The sequence below is a fragment of the Triticum urartu genome, chromosome 5A, assembly GCF_056163025.1.
Source record: "Triticum urartu cultivar PI428250 chromosome 5A, HENAU_Tu73, whole genome shotgun sequence".
NCBI lineage: Eukaryota > Viridiplantae > Streptophyta > Magnoliopsida > Poales > Poaceae > Triticum > Triticum urartu.
In genome coordinates this window covers 388,684,637-388,704,048 of record NC_141877.1, presented here as the reverse complement: position 1 = coordinate 388,704,048, position 19,412 = coordinate 388,684,637, and the positions used below count along the sequence as shown (strand labels likewise).

Sequence of the window (19,412 nt, the reverse complement as noted above, 5' to 3'; positions counted from 1 at the left end):
CGGGCTGCGGCGGCTGATGGGCTTCGGTGGCTCGGGTCGGGCGGCTTATAAAGGCCCCTCGGGCGGAGTCCCGCTCGGGTACGGCCCGAAGTCGGTTCGCGTTTTTTTAAATTAATTCCACGCACAAAAACAAATAAAAGAAATAGTAAACGGACTCCAAAAATCCCGAAATAATTTTTTCCCGGCTTCTAAAATCAAGCCGCACAGGATGAACATCTATTTGGGGGCCTAAATGCAATTTTGAAAAACACACATTTTTCCTAAATTCAAATAAAATAGCAAATAAAACCAAATAAAATCTTATTTGATTTTTTTTAAATCCTCAATATTTCTTTATTTTGGGAAAGTCATTTTATTTCCTCTCTCATATTTTTGTAATAGAAATTATTGAATATAAAATAAATAAAATCAAATGATCCTATTTTCAAAATTTGAGACAACTCAAATATGAAAATAACGAAATCCCCAACTCTCTCCGAGGGTCCTTGAGTTGCGAAAAATTTCTAGGATCAACCAAAATGCAGTAAATATGATATGCAATGATGATCTAGTGTATAACATTCCAAATTGAAAATTTGGGATGTTACAAACCTACCCCCCTTAAGATGAATCTCGCCCTCGAGATTCGGGTTGGCTAGAAAATAGGTGAGGGTGGTCTTTCAGTAAATCTTCCTCTCGTTCCCAAGTGGCTTCATCCTCCGTGTGGTGGCTCCACTGAACTTTGCAAAACCTGATAACCTTGCTGCGGGTGACTCGACTGGCATACTCTAGAATCTTAACTGGTTTCTCCTCATAGGTCAAATCACTGTCCAACTGAATTGCTTCCAGTGGTACCGTATCTCTCAGCGGTATGTCAGCCATCTCCGCGTGGCACTTCTTCAACTGGGATACATGAAACACGTCGTGAACTCCTGACAATCCTTCGGGCAATTCCAACTTGTAGGCCACTTCTCCCATACATTCCAATACTCGGTATGGTCCTACAAATCGTGGCGCTAACTTTCCCTTAACACCAAAGCGCTTTATTCCCCGAAGTGGGGATACTCAAAGATAAACTCGGTCTTCGACTTCGTAAACTGTCTCCTTGCGTTTAGAATCTGCGTAGCTTTTCTGCCTAGATTGAGCTACCTTTAGTCTGTCACAAATTAATTTCACTTTCTGTTCAAATTCCTTTATCAGATCTGGTCCAAACAACTGGCGATCTCCAACTTCATCCCAGGACAATGGGGTCCTGCACCTCCTTCCGTACAAGGCTTCGAAAGGGGCCATCTTCAAACCGGTTTGGTAGCTGTTGTTGTAAGAGAACTCTACATATGGCAAATTCTCATCCCAACTAGATCCGTAATCTAGCGCACAAGCTCTTAGCATATCCTCCAAGATCTGGTTGACTCTCTCAGTCTGTCCATCTGTCTACGGGTGGAAAGCTGTGCTAAACTCTAGTCTGGTTCCCAAAGTCTCATGCAACTGATTCCAGAACTTTGAAGTAAACTGGGTTCCTCTATCTGATACAATGCTCCTGGAAACTCCATGCAGATATACGATCCTGGTCATGTATATCTTTGCCAACTTTGCACTGGTATAGGTAGTCTTCACTGGAATGAAATGAGCTACCTTTGTCAAACGATCGACTACAACCCATATCGAGTCGTAGCCTGAACATGTTCTGGGCAATCCTGTAATAAAATCCATGCCTAGCTTATCCCACTTCCATTCGGGTATCGGCAATGGTTGTAGCAATCCTGCTGGCTTCTGATGCTCTGCCTTCACTCTCTGACATACATCACAAACTGCTACGTACTCTGCAATATCCTTCTTCATTCCGGTCCACCAGAAAATATCCTTCAAATCCAAATACATCTTGGTATTTCCTGGGTGAATCGAATATGGTGAATCATGGGCCTCTTGCAGAATGAGCTTTCTAATCTCCGAATCATTTGGTACATAGACACGGTCTTCAAACCATAAGGTATCGTGCTCATCCTCACGAAATCCCTTAGCTTTTCCCTTGCTAATTTTCTCCTTAATAGAAACAATCTCCTTGTCAGTCCTTTGGGCTTCTCTGATTTTATCCATCAATGTGGACTGAATCTCCAATGCTGCTACATAGCCTCTCGGAACTATTTCCAAACATAGCTCATGAAGATCCTCGGCTAACTCCTTTGGTATTTCTCCCGTCATTAGTGTATTGACATGGCTCTTACGGTTCAATGCGTCAGCTACTACATTAGCCTTTCCGGGATGGTAATGCAATCTCATATCATAATCCTTGATGAGCTCCAACCATCTCCTTTGTCTGATATTCAACTCCTTCTGTGTGAAAATATACTTCAAACTCTTATGATCCGTATACACCTCGCAATGGTTTCCAATCAGAAAATGTCTCCAAGTCTTCAGTGCATGCACTACGGCTGCTAACTCCAAATCATGCGTAGCATAATTCAACTCATGAGGCTTAAGCTGTCGTGAGGCATATGAAACAACTCTCCCTTCCTGCATAAGCACTGCTCCAAGTCCTCGACGTGAAGCGTCGCAATACACCTCATAATCCTTGGTCTGGTCTGGCAAAATCAACACTGGTGAAGTAACCAAGCGTTTCTTCAACTCCTAGAAACTAGCCTCACACTCCTCCGTCCATATGAACTTGGTATCCTTCTTTAACAACTCCGTCATAGGCTTCGCAATCTTTGAGAAATTCTCAATAAACCTCCGGTAGTATCCTGTGAGTCCAAAGAAAACTCCGGATCTCTCCCACGGTGTTTGGTGCTTCCCACTTGGTCACGGTATCAACTTTTGTGGGATCTACTGCTATACCTTCTCCGGATATAACGTGTCCGAGAAATCCAACTTCCTTCAACCAAAACTCACATTTGCTAAACTTGGCATATAATTGGTGTTCTTTAAGCTTTCCAAGAACCAAACGCAAATGTTCCTTATGCTCCTCTTCATTCTTCGAGTAAACCAGGATATCATCAATGAACACTACGACGAACTTATCCAAGAACTCCATAAACACTTTGTTCATCATGTTCATAAAATAGGGAGGTGCGTTAGTCAGACCAAATGACATAACGGTATACTCGTACAGCCCATACCTGGTGGTAAAAGCCGTCTTGGGTATATCCTGTTCCCGAATCTTCAACTGGTGGTATCCTGATCGCAGATCGATCTTGGAAAATACCTTAGCTCCTTGCAATCGATCAAACAGATCATTGATCATCGGTAGTGGATACTTGTTCTTGATTGTTACTTCATTCAATCCTCGATAATCGACAACCATCGTTAACGATCCATCCTTCTTCTCCACTAGAAGTACTGGCGATCCCCAAGGTGAAGAACTTGGGCGAATATATTCTTTATCCATTAACTCCTTAATTTGCTTCTTAATTTCCACCAAATCCTTTGCAGGCATCCTATATGGTCTCTTTGATATTGGCCCTGTGCCTGGCAATAGCTCAATCAAAAACTCAATATCTCTATCCGGTGGTATGCCTGGCAACTCTTCTGGAAATACTTCGGGGAAATCCTTTACTACTGGTACTTCCTCCTGCACAACTCCTGTTAAGCAATTTACTTGAGTCCTCTTTGGCACATGTCATGATACATACTTGATCCTTCTTCCTTCTGGGGTGGTAAGCAAAATTGACTTACTAGCACATTCAATATTCCCTTCATACTTTGATAACCAATCCATGCCTAATATCACATCCAATCCTTGGGATTCCAATACTATTAGGTCTGAGGGAAAAACATAGTTACCAATCCTTAATGGTAACCGATCACACCATAGACTAGCCATATATTCTGCTCCAGGCGAGGTTACTAACATGGGTGACCTAAGGGCTTGGGTTGACAGTTTATACTTATCCACAAATCCCCTGGATATGTATGAATGTGATGCACCAGTATCGAAAAGAATGAGTGCAGTAAATGACTTAACCAAAAACTTACCGATTACTGCATCCAGCTGTTCTTCAACCTCCTCCACACTAACGTGGTTCACCTGTCCCCTGTTGAAAGGGTTCGGCTTCTTCCCAGAGCTTCCATTGCTATTTCCATTTTGTGATTCAGGACATTCATTAGCATAATGTCCGGTCTTCTGGCACTTAAAGCAAGTGACTTGGCTCAGGTCTTTCTTGGCTGGGGTTGATGGGTTGGTACGGTTCTGGCCGTTGCTTCCTCCATTACCATTACCATTCCTGGGGCCATTGTGATTGTGCGAGCTACCTCCTCCATGGGTTTGCTGAAAATGTCCTCCCGGTCTAGGGGTAAATCGTGGCTTTTGCTGAGCTCCTGAATTGTACTTTCCTTGTGTATACTTCCTCTTACGATTTTCAATTTGCTGCTGCTTCCCTTCAATCATAAGAGCACGATCTACCAACTCCTGATAGTTGTTGAAGGTTGCTACCATCAACTGCATGCTCAACTCATCATTCAGTCCTTCCAGAAACTTCTCCTGCTTAGCTGCATCCGTAGCAACGTCATCTGGGGCATAACGTGCTAATTTACTAAAGTCCTTCACATACTGGTCAACTGTCCGTCCTCCTTGGCGCAAGTTGCGAAACTCTCGCTTCTTCAAGGCCATAGCTCCTGCTGAAACATGGGCAGTTCGAAAAGCCTGCTGAAACTGGTCCCATGTGACAGTGTCGACAGGGAAAGTGGCTGTGAAATTCTCCCACCATGATGCTGCTGGTCCTTCAAGCTGGTGTGCGGCAAACTTCACCTTCTCCGCATCCGTGCACCCTGCTGTGGTCAACTCTCTAGCTGTCTTGCGGAGCCAATCATCTGCTACTATCGGCTCGGTGCTACTGGAAAACACCGGCGGATTCAGCCTAAGAAAACGGGCTAAGTGATCAACAGGTGGTGCTGGTGGTGGTGGGTTGTTGTTGTTGTTCCCCTGATTCTGATTCTGGACTAGCAACTGCATCAATGTGTTCTGCTGCTGGATCAACTGAGTGAGCTCCGGTGAAAAGGTAAATCCGGGGTCACGTCTCGGAGGCATCTGAGGGTTTAGAAAAGATGAGATTTAAGAATAGAGGGGGTATAAAGAGAAAACACTACCCATATGCACATGAGGCAAAAGCAAACAATTCACTTCATTCAATCAAACAAGGGCATACAATCGATCTAACTATCGCAAAAGTGCTCAGACTACTGTATTTACATGGTGGACTACTACTACTGATGAGGTGGTCTACTAGAAATATTCTTCGGTTGCAGACTCCATGATATCTACTCCGGCTTCATCAAAATAGTCATCATCGCTATCATCTAGATCCGAGTCGGTGTCGTTGATGATGATGTAGTCTTCCGGGCGAATCTCCTTGAGTTCTTCGTCTTCATCTACTGGTGTAGGGCCTCCCATAAATATCCCGATCTTCTTTGTTAGGTCGGCATTGTTATCCACTAACACTTCAATTTCTTCTTCATAATCTTCACGTGTAGCCTTGAGTTCTTCCTCTAGTTCCTTGATTCTTGTCCTTGCCTTCTTCAGGTCTATCATGTCGGTGCACATCTGGTTCTCCTGACATCGAATGTGCTGGTTTAACTCCTGGATAAAAGCTGCAATTGATCTATCCTTTCTGGTGCTGATCATCTCCCAGTGCTCATCTCGGCGTCCACAAATCTGGTAGATAGTATCCTTGAGATTATTGCGGTAGACTTCTCCAATGCGTCCCATGGCAATGTGAGCTGACATGCTCTTTCCTAGACTCCAAGTTCATGCATCAAAAGAAAACTCTATGGGCTCAGTGACTGGCATGAACGTCCTTCCTGGAACTTGAACTTGAACCATCCAGCGCTCTTCTTCAGGTAAAGTGGCATTGTAGGTTCCGGTGAAGCTTGGTACTCCTATGTTCAGGTATCTAGTGACTTCCTTCAAGTGACGTCCAAAGGGTGTATCTTCATCCGGTTGCGTGAACTTGTTCCTTGCATCCGCCATCCTAAAGAGTAGAAAAGATCAGAGGTCAGAAGAGAAGAGAGTGAGTAGTGATCTAGGTCTTTAGCTTAGTGGTCGTGTCCTACATTCAGCATGTGCTCTAATACCATCTTGTAGCGACCAGACCTCAAACGGTCCAATCTCTGTGCTCTGGTGTGATCCCTGGATCAATAATGCTGACACCACACAGTACTGATCTCTGTGCTTGGAAGATAAGTGAGTCCATCAACTCCAACGGCATCACTGAGTATAGAACCACGACCTAAAACTCCTTAATCGTCGTCTGAAAAGTCTGCAACATTAACGTTGCAGCCCGAAAACGGGTCAGCACATGGAATATGCTGGCAATGTAACACATAGAGAGTAATGGAATGAAACAACTATTCTATATGCATATTTGGCTGGTGGAAAGCTCTATGGTTACAGTTTTGCGAAAAGCCAATTTTTCCCTACTGCAAAGAAATAAATTTATTTAACTATCATGGTGGTTGTTAAACATTGAGAATGGTTGACAGCATTCTCAATCCCAATTAAACATCATTAAACATACCCATCAAACTTAATTTTATAGTAACATGTTGAGATTCACATGATAATCCAAGTACTAGATACTCAAGATGTCCATAACCGGGGACACGGCTAACCATGATTAGTTTATACACTCTACAGAGGTTTGCGCACTTTTCCCCACAAGACTCGATCTCCTCCGTTGGGATTCTCGCACTACATGGTGTTTGAGAAACGGATGACCGAGACATAGTCTTTCAGAAGCGCTAGCACCTTACGATGGGTAGACCGTACCACCTACATCCCCTACATCTGCTAGTCTACCACTGTAAGAGTTCGCACAACTTAGTCAACTATGCTAGAGCCCATAGTAGCTTGTGGCTGCACACGGAAGTTTCTAGCATGAATAATCTCATGATCCCTTTGAGCCTGGGTGGCGGTCCAAAAGAAAACAGGCAATCCTGGAATACCCAGGTACCTCAATCCACCCAGATGTGTTTTTAAGTTGCCACCTTAGGTAAACCATTGATTTTAAAATCTCACATCTGTCATGGATATCACTCACCCAATCCACGTCTACTAGCAAAGCATAGCAATAGTAAGCAAACATAGAAGTAACTCCCAAAGGTTTGATAATAAACAGGTAATAGGTACTACCTCAACTACTTCCCATCCCACAATTTAATTAGATCCTAATCATGCAATGTTTGAGGTTTGATCTAATGCAATAAAACTGGGTAGTAGAAGGTATGATCAAAGTGTTACTTGCCTTGCTAACATACTCTCTCTGCTTGGATCATATGCACTTATGATTGGAACTCTAGCAAGCATCCGCAACTACTAAAGATCATTAAGGTAAAACCCAACCATATCATTAAGGCATCAAGTCCTATTTATCCCATATGCAACAACCCTCTTACTCGGGTTTGTGTTTCAGTCACTCACGCAACCCACTATAAGCGAATCATGAACGTATTGCAACACCCTACATCGGGGATCCCTCACGCTTGCGCGACACGGAGAGCACCATAGGACAACACCATGCAATTCAAACCAATCTTGATCATCAAATAGCCCATAGGACAAAACGGATCTACTCAAACATCATAGGATAGCCATACATCATTGGGAAATAATATATAACGTTGAGCATCATGTTTAAGTAGAGATTACAGCGGGTAAGAGAGAGGTTACACCGCTGCATAGAGGGGGAAGAGTTGGTGATGATGACGATGAAGTTGTTGGTGAAGATTGCGGTAATGATGATGGCCCCCGGTGGCAATCCGGTCCCACCGGAAGCGAGGGGGAGAGAGCCCCCCTCCTTCTTCTTCCTTGACCTCCTCCCTAGATAGGAGAAGGGTTTCCCCTCTGGTCCATGGCCTCCATGGCATGAGAGGGGCGAGAGCCCCTCCGAGATTGGATCTGTCTCTCTCTGTTTCTGCGTTCTGAGATTCTATCCTTTCACGTTTCTTATATTTCCGGAGATCCGTAACTCCGATTGGGCTGAAGTTTTAACACGATCTCTATCCGGATATTAGCTTTCTTGCGGTGAAAGAAGGGCACCAACCGCCTTACGGGGTGGCCACGAGGGTCAGGGGCGCGCCCCCTGCCTCGTGGGCCCCTCGGGCATCGTCTCGCGTTGATTTCACTTCCCAAAAATCACATATATTCCACAAAAATCTCCGTCCGTTTTTATCTCGTTTGGACTCAGTTTGATATGGATTTTCTACGAAACAAAAAACATGCAACAAACAGGAACTGGCACTGGGCACTGGATCAATATGTTAGTCCCAAAAATAGTATAAAAAATTGCCAAAAGTATATGAAAGTTGTAGAATATAGGTATGGAACAATCAAAAATTATAGATATGATGGAGACGTATCACTGGTGCATTGGGTATATCTGCAGATTGCTTGCGGGGGCTACGACGCCTAGGTGGAAGACCAGCTCGCGATACGGTCGCCTTAGCAACCTCTGGAACACCAGAAGTTGGAGCTGTTGTGCCAAGACTCTCACCTGTGGATGGCATATCAGTCTGAACTGTCGCCTCAGCCCCTTCTTTCGTGGATGCAGAAGTGCCATCAGCCACGCGCTTGGAATCCGTATCAGATGAGGAGGAATCTTCCTTGCTTAGGTTGATCTCGGGGGCGTCCACTTCAACACTTGCTGATCGGGTGGCGTGGCTCACAGCAGCATCCTTCATTGCTAGCAGAGTGGGCAATATCTCGGCAGTCCTGGCAGATACGGACTCATCACTCCCAGATGTACGGATGCCTGTTGTTGTATCCTACACATATGCAACCGGTGGAGATGGTCGGCTGCTTGCATCAGAGCTAGTGGGAGCAGTGGACGGTGCAGCAGCAGCTTTGTCGACTCGCGCCTCATGAGAATCTGAGTTGCCACCTGTCGACAGCTTTGAGTGTATGCGTTCGAGTGGGTCTCTGGGGTTCTGCTTGGTCACGCGTGTGGTAGTCTTCTTCACCCTGCAAAAAAGCACGTGAACATTGTTAAAAATTAAACAAAATAGTTGCCATGGTAGCCATCTTGAAAAATGAAAAAATGTGTGATGTGCTAGAGCTGTCATTTCAGAACTAGGTATGGGATGAGCACATAAGACAATGTAGAATAAGAATTGCCATGTAAGTGGAATAAGAATTGCCAGGTGGCCTAGCTAGTAGTTGCCATGTAAGTGGAATAAGAATTGCCATGTGGCCTAGCTAGCAGTTGCCATGCAGAACAAACATGAGATGACATGTAGTAAAAAAGATCATGAGAGAACAACAGTTGCCACTGAAAAAGGGTGTATATTATGTACAATGCACCAGGCAAAAATGTAGCACTATGACAATGAAAAAATAGGGATAACCTACTTCTTGACTGTCTTCCTCACATTTGCCAATACGACAGGATCCCCGGTGTTGGACGTCGTTGTACGAGGAGACGACCTAATGGAAGGGGTGTCACCAGCAATGGGGGCACCCTTGTTCAATCGGGAAGAAACACGGGTTGGCGTTGGAGCTTGTTTCTTCATAACTGCTCGTCCACCAGTTGTCGCCTCACTACATGTATAAAGAGATGGCAAAAAAATGTACCAAGTGCCAGACATGAAAATCGTTGCCATGCTCAGCAAACAAATGAAAAAAAGGGTCGGTATTTTAAAAAGGAGAGACAAACAAAACAGTAAATAGATGTAGAACCTCCTCCTAGCAGCTAAGGGATCGGTCCTAGACCTCTTGCCAGCAGAGCCCTGCCCAACATCCTCTGGAGCCCTGCCCCTCTTTGAGGGCGACACCACCTTGTCTCTTGCAACTGTCCGGTCTTTGACATTCTCCGGGGGGGGGGGGCATCTGGTGCAGCCTTGTCCTTCTTACCGCCTGCACGAACTTCAACATCTTCATCGTCATCGGGGTCATGTTGCACGTCCTCCATGTTATCGCCATCATCCTTGTCGATACCATCATCTCCATCTAGATCATCTTGCGTGTCAGGAAGCTCCTGAGAGCTGTTGTAGTCGTACCGGCCACGGCAATCGGTTGGCCGATGTGTCCGTTCTGCAACGAATGGAGTGAACTGCCTCGCAACCGCGTCGCTGTCCGAGCCATTAAGGGACGTCCAACCCTCAACCAACTTCCCAAGCAAGCCGGTCATTCCAGAAGCAAACTGCTCAATTAGATGCTCAACAGGTGCCCTCACCTGCGCACGAAACAAGAAAGTGACAGTAACAAACCATATTAGAGGCACGTGCGCAAGATCAAAAGAAACCAAAACAACCATAGAGATATATCAACAAAGAAAATAAGAAAGAGAAAAACAACTTGAAAAAACAAAAATAAAAGTCCGTGATTACCTCAGCAGGACAAGATAGAGCTGAGTGCACATCCATCCACTTGTCAAAGTTTTGTGGCCCACCAAACACACTGTAGTCTATAGCATGCTTGGCCATCAGCTGGAAATAATGAAAAACAGCTAGGATGTAAGAGAGAGAATAAGGAACACTAACTAACGGTTCATGTATTGCAAAAAAGAGGGATATAATAGAAGTTTCAACACGGATGGCGGAGTTGCCATGTGGCGTCAAACATGGGTGGCATGCGTAGACAGACATGGCTAACAAGGTATTCATCTCTTGTTAGCCGCAAGATGGTTGCCGTATGGGGTATTTTTTCATATGTTATGCAGCATCAAAAATTGAAAAATGCCGTGCAAAAAGAAAGGAGGCAGAACTAACCTGTAGTTTCCCATATTTCGTATCAGTTATCTTGTCTGCGACGAGCACAGCCTTGACAGCATTGTACGTCCACGCCGAGACAACAAACTTATGTGCAGGTGGCGGGCCTCCTATCCCAGTAAAATCAACGGTGGATAGATCAAGACGATCCACGTACATGAGCTGGTGTACACAATTTGAAAGAACAATATGTCAGTTGCCATCACCCTATGTTGAAAAAGAGTAGATAATGCATATTCCTTTAGTCATCAAGTTGAATGGGATGAAAAAATGAAGAGGTGCCATCTATCTGTGTTGACAACTACAGTTGCCATGTGGCAACAACTACAGTTGCCATGTGGGTTGAACTGCAGTTGCCATGTGCTTGCCGAATGGAAAAATGCAACATGGCAACAAAATATAAGTGACGTAGTGCAGCAAATCCAGTTGTCATGTGTTAGTTGCCACATGCTATGCTGGCAGTTGCCACCCTGTTATAATGATACTTGCCAGAAGGTTAACATCATGGTTGCCATGCATATTGTATGAAACAGAGAGTGGATGTATGAAATGAAATTTTTTTGTGTGTGTGTTGTTGAAAAATGCTATTGCATTGAAGGCAGCAACCACGGATGCCATGGATCAAACAGAAGTCGCCTTCACACGTAAACAAAAATCACATAAAAAACAAAACGGGTTTCCATGCATGATCTTGTACGGTTCACACTAATCAACAACTCACATGTTTTATTTGGGAAAACATTCAACATGGTAAGAGTGTTTGCAAAAAGGACTACGGAAAAAATACCATTAAATGGAGTCGACAACCCTTCTGGAACATCTTGTTTGAGAGTGCGTCATGTAGGAAGTCCGCAATGAATTTACACCAATTCATGTTTTTCATGTCTTTCAGCTTCTCCTACACGACATAAATTTCAGGACAAGAAGTTGCCACATCAGCATTCAAAAATGAGGAAAACATCAAAAAACTGGCAGTGACTAGCTTACAGACGACATCAGATTCAATAGATTGAAGGAAGAAATGAGTAGAGATAGATCATTCACCAGGATGGGGAAGCACTTGTTGCTTGAGCAAAGAGAAGTGGTAGGCGCAAAAACAGCTGATATCAGGTACATCAGGAGCTTCATCTTAAAAACCTCGCCATGAGTTTTCATGCCCTCCAGCGAAGTTGCCAGCACAGTCGTGTTCGGCATGGATGCCATCCCAGGAAACAAACGGGCAAACAACATTTTCTCAATCTTATTATTGACCTCATACGGGACTTTGATTTCTCCACGGGGCACACCCATAGTGAAGAACGCTGATTCCTCATCAAATGGCAGTCTTCCACGTCCCGGAATAACAAATTCCCTGGAGGCAGGATCGTAAGTCTCACCGAGCCAGTCACATACAGGGTTTACTAGGTTCTTGCACCGAACATCCATCAGAGCTTGCATCCCCATCTCAGCAGCAGCTCCCTTCTGCTCGTCAGTAAAGCCCTCGGTCATTATGGTCAGGCATTCTTGCGAAGCCCTATTGCGACAATGTTTCTTCTTCTGCATAACAGAAAAATGATGATTTGTTGCCATGTTTCAGTATCATGAAAATTTAGTTCCTAACAGACGATTGCAAACTCAATGTGACATTCAAAAACATATGGGGGGGTGGAAAGTTACCTCATCGCCATCTTTTGTCCATCCAGTTGCGCGATTCTGTTGCGGTAACTCCATGAAGTCATCATCATCGTCTTGATGGTCGTTGCGAGCCATTGTGCTGAGATAAGAACAAAATCAAAATGTCAGGGTGAAATGAACTTATGAATGAAGCAGTTGCCACCTAACAGAATGTACTTGTCACATGCCTCAAATTGAAAAAGTGACAAAAAGACTAGGCAATATCATAGGAATACCCACACCCCCCTATGATTGTCCAACAAGAAAAGTGGCAACTAAACACATTGGCTCTACTTGAAAAAATGTACAAATCATAAGGCACTTACACAAAAATGTTCAAGTTGCCATGTTAGCACAAGACAGTACAAAGAAAATGAGCACACCTTCCACTATGTAGACATGTAATGTGGCAACTCACACGCTGTCCTCATATAAAAAATGAGTTGTCATATGTTCAAAGGAAAAATGTACTAGGTTGAAATTTCCATGTTAAGATGGAAGACAATTCAAAAAGTGCTGACAACATCCACTAGACAACCTGTAATGTGGCAATTCACACACTGGCCTCATATTAAAAATGAGTTGTCGTGTAATACAGCCAAATACGTTCAGATATCACTAATCAGCATTGCTAAAAACACAAAAATTGAATCTACAGTATAGCAAAGTTGCCACATTATGCTGCCTACAGCATGTCAGCAGCCATAGTGTGCTCACAAAAAAATTTGCCACATATAAAGCATATTTGATGGCAACTGACACAATTGATCAGGAAATTAGTTGGCATCCATTGCATATAGTTGCTGAAAACTGTCATGGCTACCTTCATACTACACTTGCAGCATGGCAACGGCCATAGTGTGTTCACAAAAATAGTTGCCACATGGAAAGCATATTTGTGGCAAATGACACAGTTGATCAGAAATTAGTTGCCATCCAGTGCAGATAATTGCTGAAACTGCCATGCCTGCCTTCATACTGCACTTTGAAAATACAACTACCTAGATCTAGGGTTCATTAGCAACTATCATAACCTCAAATTCAACAATGAAAAACTTCCCCCAGTGATCGCAAATAGCATTTCGATGCAATACATAACTAGCAACAACTAAACGTCGGCTCAATCGCAACGCAGAACCAGGATGTGGCTGTGGACAGGCCGAGCCATACCGGTCTGACTGCCACGGTGGCGGCGACGAAACTACGCGATACCACCCAAAACGGCAAGCACGGGACTCCGCCACCGACTGGAACACCGGAGCACCGCGAATCCACCGGAATCTTGATGAATCTCGAGCGGAACATTGTCCACGGACGAGATGGGGGAATGCAGGCAAAGGAATGTGAGCGTGTGAAGGAGCGTTACCTTCAATCTGCAGGCACTCCGGCGAAGACGCTCCGGTCCGGCGAGTCCCACCGACGGCCGCGAATGCCGTCGACTCTTCCGCCTCCGCCTCCGCCTTCTCCTCTCGGCTTCTCTTCCAATCGAATGAACTGTGCGGTGGGTTGGGTGAGTAATGAAGTGGAGCGAGTAAATGGAACCGTGAAGGAAGGGGGGCAAAGTGCGAGACGTGGTTGACGGCAACCGCAGCCGGGCGAGTCGTGCGGGCGCTAAGCAGTTCCACCAGAGGCCCCCGAGTGGCAACCGTTGACCACGGAGAGGAAACCGGCGTGTGGGCGAACCCTCTCACACACCACACACGCGAGTTGTCCTATGTGGCACACAAAATCACCCAAAACGTGCCAAGATTCGTGCAGAAACTGTTGAACGGAGATGGAGTCGTGTGGTTGAGTTGGCTAGTGCCCACACGTGTGGGCGTTAGTGTTTTCGTAAAATAAATGCATAAATTGATGCTATAAAAATAAGTAAGACTAATGCAAAGGCAAAAAAAACAGTAAGACATAGGAAGCATGCAGCAGAATGATGTATAAGAACCTTTTTTTTAAGTTGATGGAATCAAATTCTCAAGAATATTGAAGCGTGAACAACAAAGGTATGCTCCAAGACTCCAGCATATATATTATCCATGACAACACAAAAATTAATGCAAAAGCATAACTTAGGGCGGACAAGTATGAGTTGCTGATGTGGCATGATTACATGGATATATAAGTGAAAAAAGATTATGTCTAACATGCATGACTTGCTAATGTGGGATTACTGCATGGATAGGAAAAATAGTTAGGATATGCCCATGTCATCACCGAAATGGGACAGGGTCCAAGTGATCCAGAATTTAGAGCCGCTTCTAAGTGTACCTTTTCAAGGACAGATCTAAGTGATCCAGAATAAGCTCGCTAGCATTTCACCGAACACCAACTGGGCGTGGTATCCGCCATGGACACCAACAGGGGACGGAACTATTCACCTAAAATCCAGATTGTATTCTAGTTGCATATATATATGGTCTAATACACCAAGTATATATATGCGTCTACACTAGTACACTACACTTGCCATGCTATGGGTTTTGGCTTGTTGCCTATAAATACAAGAGATGTTGTTTCACTCCAAAACCCAAAGCCTGCGAGCAGAGTCCTTTCCTAGTCCCTACCACGCCGCGCCTCTAGCTCTCGGCCATGTCGTCGTCCATGGCCGCGGCCGTGTCGTCGTTCCGCGCCCTCCCACTCCACACACTCGTGCCACTCGTGGCCTCGGCGCTCGCCTTCGTCGTCACCGTCTTCCGGCGCCTTCTTCGGCGGCAGCGGCCGGTGTACCTGCTCAACTACAGTTGCCACCTTCCGGACGCGGACCGGCAGTGCAACCTGGAGGTGTGCGAGTACTTCGGCCTCCGCTCCAAGCGCTACACCGACGAGACCGCCGACTTCATGCGGCTCATCTTCCGCAAGTCCGGCCTCGGGCAGGAGACCTTCGCGCCGCCCTTCATCTTCTCCGGCAAGTTCGAGAAGACGCTGGCCTTCGCCATCCAGGAGGCCGAGGAGGGCCTCTTCACCGTGGTGTCCCAGCTGCTGGCCAAGTCCGACGTCTCCCCGCGCGACGTCAGCGTCCTCATCGTCGCCTGCTCCATGTTCTCCCCGCAGCCGTCGCTGGCGTCCATGATCGTGCGCCGCTTCAAGATGAGGGACGACGTCAAGGTGTACAGCTTCGCCGGGATGGGGTGCAGCGCCGGCACGGTGGGCATCGACATGGCGGCGCGCCAGCTGCGCGTGCAACGCCGCCCGGGGTACGCGCTGGTGGTGGTGACGGAGAACACCAGCCTCAACTGGTACTTCGGCAACAACAAGCACATGCTGGTGACCAACTGCATCTTCCGCGTCGGCAGCGCGGCGGCGCTCGTCACCGACGTGCCCGCGCGCCGGGCCGACGCCAAGTACGAGCTGATGCGCACGCTGCGGACGCACCACGGCGCCGACGACGCGGCGTACAACGCCGCCGTGCAGATGGAGGACGAGGACGGCGGCGTGGGCGTGGCGCTCACCAAGGACCTCGTGCGCGTCGCCGGCGCCGGCCTCCGCAGCCACATCGCCACACTCGCGCCCTACGTGCTCCCTGTCTCGGAGCTGCTCAGGTACCGTACGTGCTACCACGTCGCGACGCTTCCCACCTCTGCGCGCGCATTTAACATATCTACTGCACCGTCCATATTTTTCCAGGGGCCAGTAAAACTTTATTACTACTGTGGTATCGCTGCAACACTGCCACTGTATAAACAACTTTTCACCTAAACACAGCAATGCTCCTACGTCAGTATTAATTTCTACCTGCCTTGAAATAAAATCCACCCATGATCTAATGCATATGCTCTTTTTAGAAGAAGAGAAGAAGAGGAAAAAAATCACTGTTCAGTACGAGTTCCTTTTTCTTTTTAACAAATTCAATATGAGCTCGGCAGTGTCCCTAATACCTCTGTTACAGAGGTAGTAAGTGACTAACCATATTTTTATATCAAACTTAACTTGATGGTTGCATATTATTGAAACTTTGTAATTTTTCATTTGCAAATGTACATTCTTGGCAGTTTCACGTTTCTAGATCTAAAGATGCGCGCAAAAATTTTGTGCAACATAAAACTATTGGATGTATCGACCTTGTGAGGAATGACCGAACAAGCATCGACAAACAGTACGCGGCCAAAAATCAGGGGTGTTTCTCCACGGCATCATGGCTTATAGTCGCACCCAAAACGTAATTCTTTTTAGGTTTGTCAAGGTTAACCAAAATGTAGGTCGTTTTAAACACTCTCATTGCATTTTTGGTGATGTTGCCTCTATTTACACCCTCACTTATCCATTAAGAGTTGAGCCTATAACCTTAGTATCCATTGATCTTCTTAAGGTGTATTTTTTTTTGCGGGTGGATCTACTTAAGTTGTAGAATCACTAAAGACTATGACATTGGCATTTTACACTTTAATTAGTCGCTAGAGTCTACATTGTGGAACGAATTACTACTACATGTTGAAACATTGTGCAACAAAAGAACATGGGAAACTTAAGAAGATCAATCATGGGACCATATAGTCGGGTTACTTTTTCAATCATGGATGCAGTTGCTGGGGCAAAAAATAAAGTCCTCTAGGCATCTAGCTTAGAGATCCTCATAAAGAAACAGGGACCTCTTCTTTTTTTTCGAAAAAGGGATGTCACTGGCATGTGCATTGATTGATGTACATAACCACGGATAAAAACATCTTCACTATTAAAGATGAGTTGGAAATTGTAATGTTGGTACGTTCAACTCCCTCCCCCTCGATCCCCCTCCCTGCGTCGTGCATTAATTCAATCTAATTAAATCAAATTTTATCAAAACCTCAAATAAATCAAAATTTTCCTTGCCTTCCCCCCAAATCTAATCAAATCTTACTAAAACCTCACCTAAAATAGAACTTTCCTTTGCCTCACCCACCCATACTCAAACCAGATCTTATCAATATGACGAGTGTAAGATTTATGTCGGACATGATTAATGTTGAACCACTAGAATATGTACGTCCTTGTTGCGACGCTTGGGTAATTAGTTGTTATGTCGTTGTATTGTGCCAAAGTAAAAAAGCATTCGGATGGAAACAAGATAGAGAAAAGAGTAGTAGAAGATATCTCATTTTCTCGTTCTATTAGTAAGAACTGATTTCGACCTATATTGCTTAGTTGGCGTTTGTCGAATGAAGAAATAGCCTAAACTTGATTTTTTTAGGGTTTTAATTTCCTTGCTGATTTTGGCGCTATGGCCTAAATTTAGTTTCCGAGCTTTGGGACGATGCTTTCCATTTCCTGAATTGCATAGACAGTACTACTGCGGTATTCTGCACACACGTATAGATGTGGACTTGACTTTTGGTTTCGGCATATGAGGCATAGCTTCAAACTTAATTAATGGCGTATACTTGCTAGTACGTACTTGAGGTTTTCTATAGCAAGCGTAGCACACCCACACCCACACCCCACATGCATCTTCAGAGCAGCAGTAGCAAAACTTAATGGAGTCGTACGTGAGCACTCTGAATCTCTAGCCTGGCCTTCAATGGATGCACCATGCACGGTCATTTTTTTTCCCATTCTTGTTGACACTGTATGGTCGTTGTTTAATGTCCGTTTACCACGGAGCATCGACATGAATTTCATCAAGATCGATCCGGCATGGTGCGAAGCTTCAAACATTTACTTTTTTCGGTGCATGGGGTCTCACCGGACGCGTGGGCACGTGGTGGTTGGGCATGCAGGTACGTGTACCGGGTGGCGTGGGCGTACAGCGGCGGGAACCCCAAGGCGGCGGCGGCGCTGGTGCCGGACTTCCAGCGCGCGTTCGAGCACATGTGCATCCACTCCGGCGGCAAGGCGGTGATCGACACGGTGGCGAAGCTGCTGGGGTTCGCGCCGGCGGTGGTGGAGCCCGCGCGCGCCACGCTGCACCGCTTCGGCAACACCTCCAGCAGCCTCGTCTTCTACGAGCTGGCCTACTTCGAGGCCAAGCGCCGCGTCCGCGCCGGCGACCGCCTCTGGATGCTCGCCTTCGGCACCGGCTTCAAGGCTTGCAGCGTCGTCTGGCGCGCGCTCCGCGACTCCGGCCCCGACGCCGACAACCCCTGGAACGGCTGCGCGCACCGCTACCCCGCGGCGTTGCCGGTGCCCACCCCGCGCAGGCAGAACTACCAGCCCCAGCCCACCGAGCAGCAGCAGCAGCAGCAAGAGGAGCAGAAGAAGCAGTGAGACACCCGACCCCCGTACCGTACGTACGTCGCCGTCGATCCATCGGCCAAGAATAAATTGTGCTGTTTCCACCGTGATCTATCTATCTAAGTGGTTGCATAGTCATATTTCGATCGATCGATGACCAGATGCTTCTTCTAAGTACGCTGATGATGTATTTTCATTCCAGTCACGTAATACGTCTTTATTTAAGCAAACATTCAGATTCAGTGGCCGTCTCAACCTTGCTACGTATAGTTTCAGCTAGTTATGTTGTGCTAAAACTGGACACTTTGATGCTGCAATTGAAATTTCGGAAACGCTTGGGATCACGTGACGGTACCCAATTTTTCAGCAATGCTAACCTACATAATGTGTGTTACGTATCCTGCGTATGAGCTGATTTGGCAGATTTTTATTGGCCATTAGTTGGGGACGCGGGCCCACCCTTGAGGGGGGGGAGGGGGGGGAGGGCAGGGGCAGTTTGATTAGTGGGGGAGGGGATTGCGTAGGTTACATAGAAGTTGTATGTAGGCGTAGCATTTTTGCCAATTTTTTTGTGTCAACCTTCTCCTTTTCTGCCACGTGTCTCTTCTTAATGGGGCCTGCTATGTGTCGACCAATTTTTTGTGTCAACCTCCTCCTTTCCCGCCACGCGTCTTTTCTTAATGCTGGAGCCTGCTACGCGTCGACATGCGGATATTTTTAAAAGATTTGTCGTCTCGTGGGACATCATATCTGATCAATCTAGCGACTGAACGTCTTCTTCTATTTTGTAGCAAAGATCTTGTTTCAGAAACATTTGCAACATAGTTTGCGTTGCGGAATTTTGTTTTACAACGTAAATTGTGTTGTGGGACTTTTGTTTTGCAACATAGATTGTGTCGCGGGATTTTTTTTTTTTGCAACATGGTTGTGTTGCGGGATTTTTTTTTTCTGTC

The 19,412-nt window shown here is 45.8% G+C and overlaps 2 protein-coding genes across 2 annotated transcripts; one reads left to right on the top strand and one right to left on the bottom strand.

The window, feature by feature from the left end:
- Positions 1–8,295: 8,295 nt before the first annotated feature.
- LOC147971518 (uncharacterized) lies at positions 8,296–11,874 on the bottom strand. Its single transcript, XM_087522792.1, has 6 exons — positions 11,716–11,874; positions 11,459–11,569; positions 10,672–10,833; positions 10,291–10,389; positions 10,024–10,136; positions 8,296–8,329 (listed from the first exon to the last, which is right to left on the bottom strand). The coding sequence occupies exons 1-6, from the start codon at positions 11,872–11,874 to the stop codon at positions 8,296–8,298; spliced, it is 678 nt and encodes a 225-aa protein (XP_087378918.1).
- Positions 11,875–14,805: 2,931 nt separating this feature from the next.
- Positions 14,806–18,803, top strand: LOC125509131 (3-ketoacyl-CoA synthase 17). The gene is made up of 2 exons (XM_048674020.2): positions 14,806–15,854; positions 18,006–18,803. Exons 1-2 carry the CDS (start codon positions 14,905–14,907, stop codon positions 18,490–18,492), a joined length of 1,437 nt encoding a protein of 478 aa, XP_048529977.1. The 5' UTR covers positions 14,806–14,904; the 3' UTR covers positions 18,493–18,803.
- Positions 18,804–19,412: the final 609 nt, after the last annotated feature.

Excerpts from the sequence above, each read along its gene's own strand:
- LOC147971518 (XM_087522792.1), bottom strand. The coding sequence starts at position 11,874 with ATGGCATCCATGCCGAACACGACTGTGCTGGCAACTTCGCTGGAGGGC. Across the intron at positions 10,834-11,458 it reads GTTGTCGACTCCATTTAATG|CTCATGTACGTGGATCGTCT; the intron begins GTATTTTTTCCG and ends TGTGTACACCAG. Across the intron at positions 8,330-10,023 it reads GGCTCGGACAGCGACGCGGT|AGTGATACGTCTCCATCATA; the intron begins TGCGAGGCAGTT and ends ACCCAATGCACC.
- LOC125509131 (XM_048674020.2), top strand. The coding sequence starts at position 14,905 with ATGTCGTCGTCCATGGCCGCGGCCGTGTCGTCGTTCCGCGCCCTCCCA. Across the intron at positions 15,855-18,005 it reads CCTGTCTCGGAGCTGCTCAG|GTACGTGTACCGGGTGGCGT; the intron begins GTACCGTACGTG and ends TTGGGCATGCAG.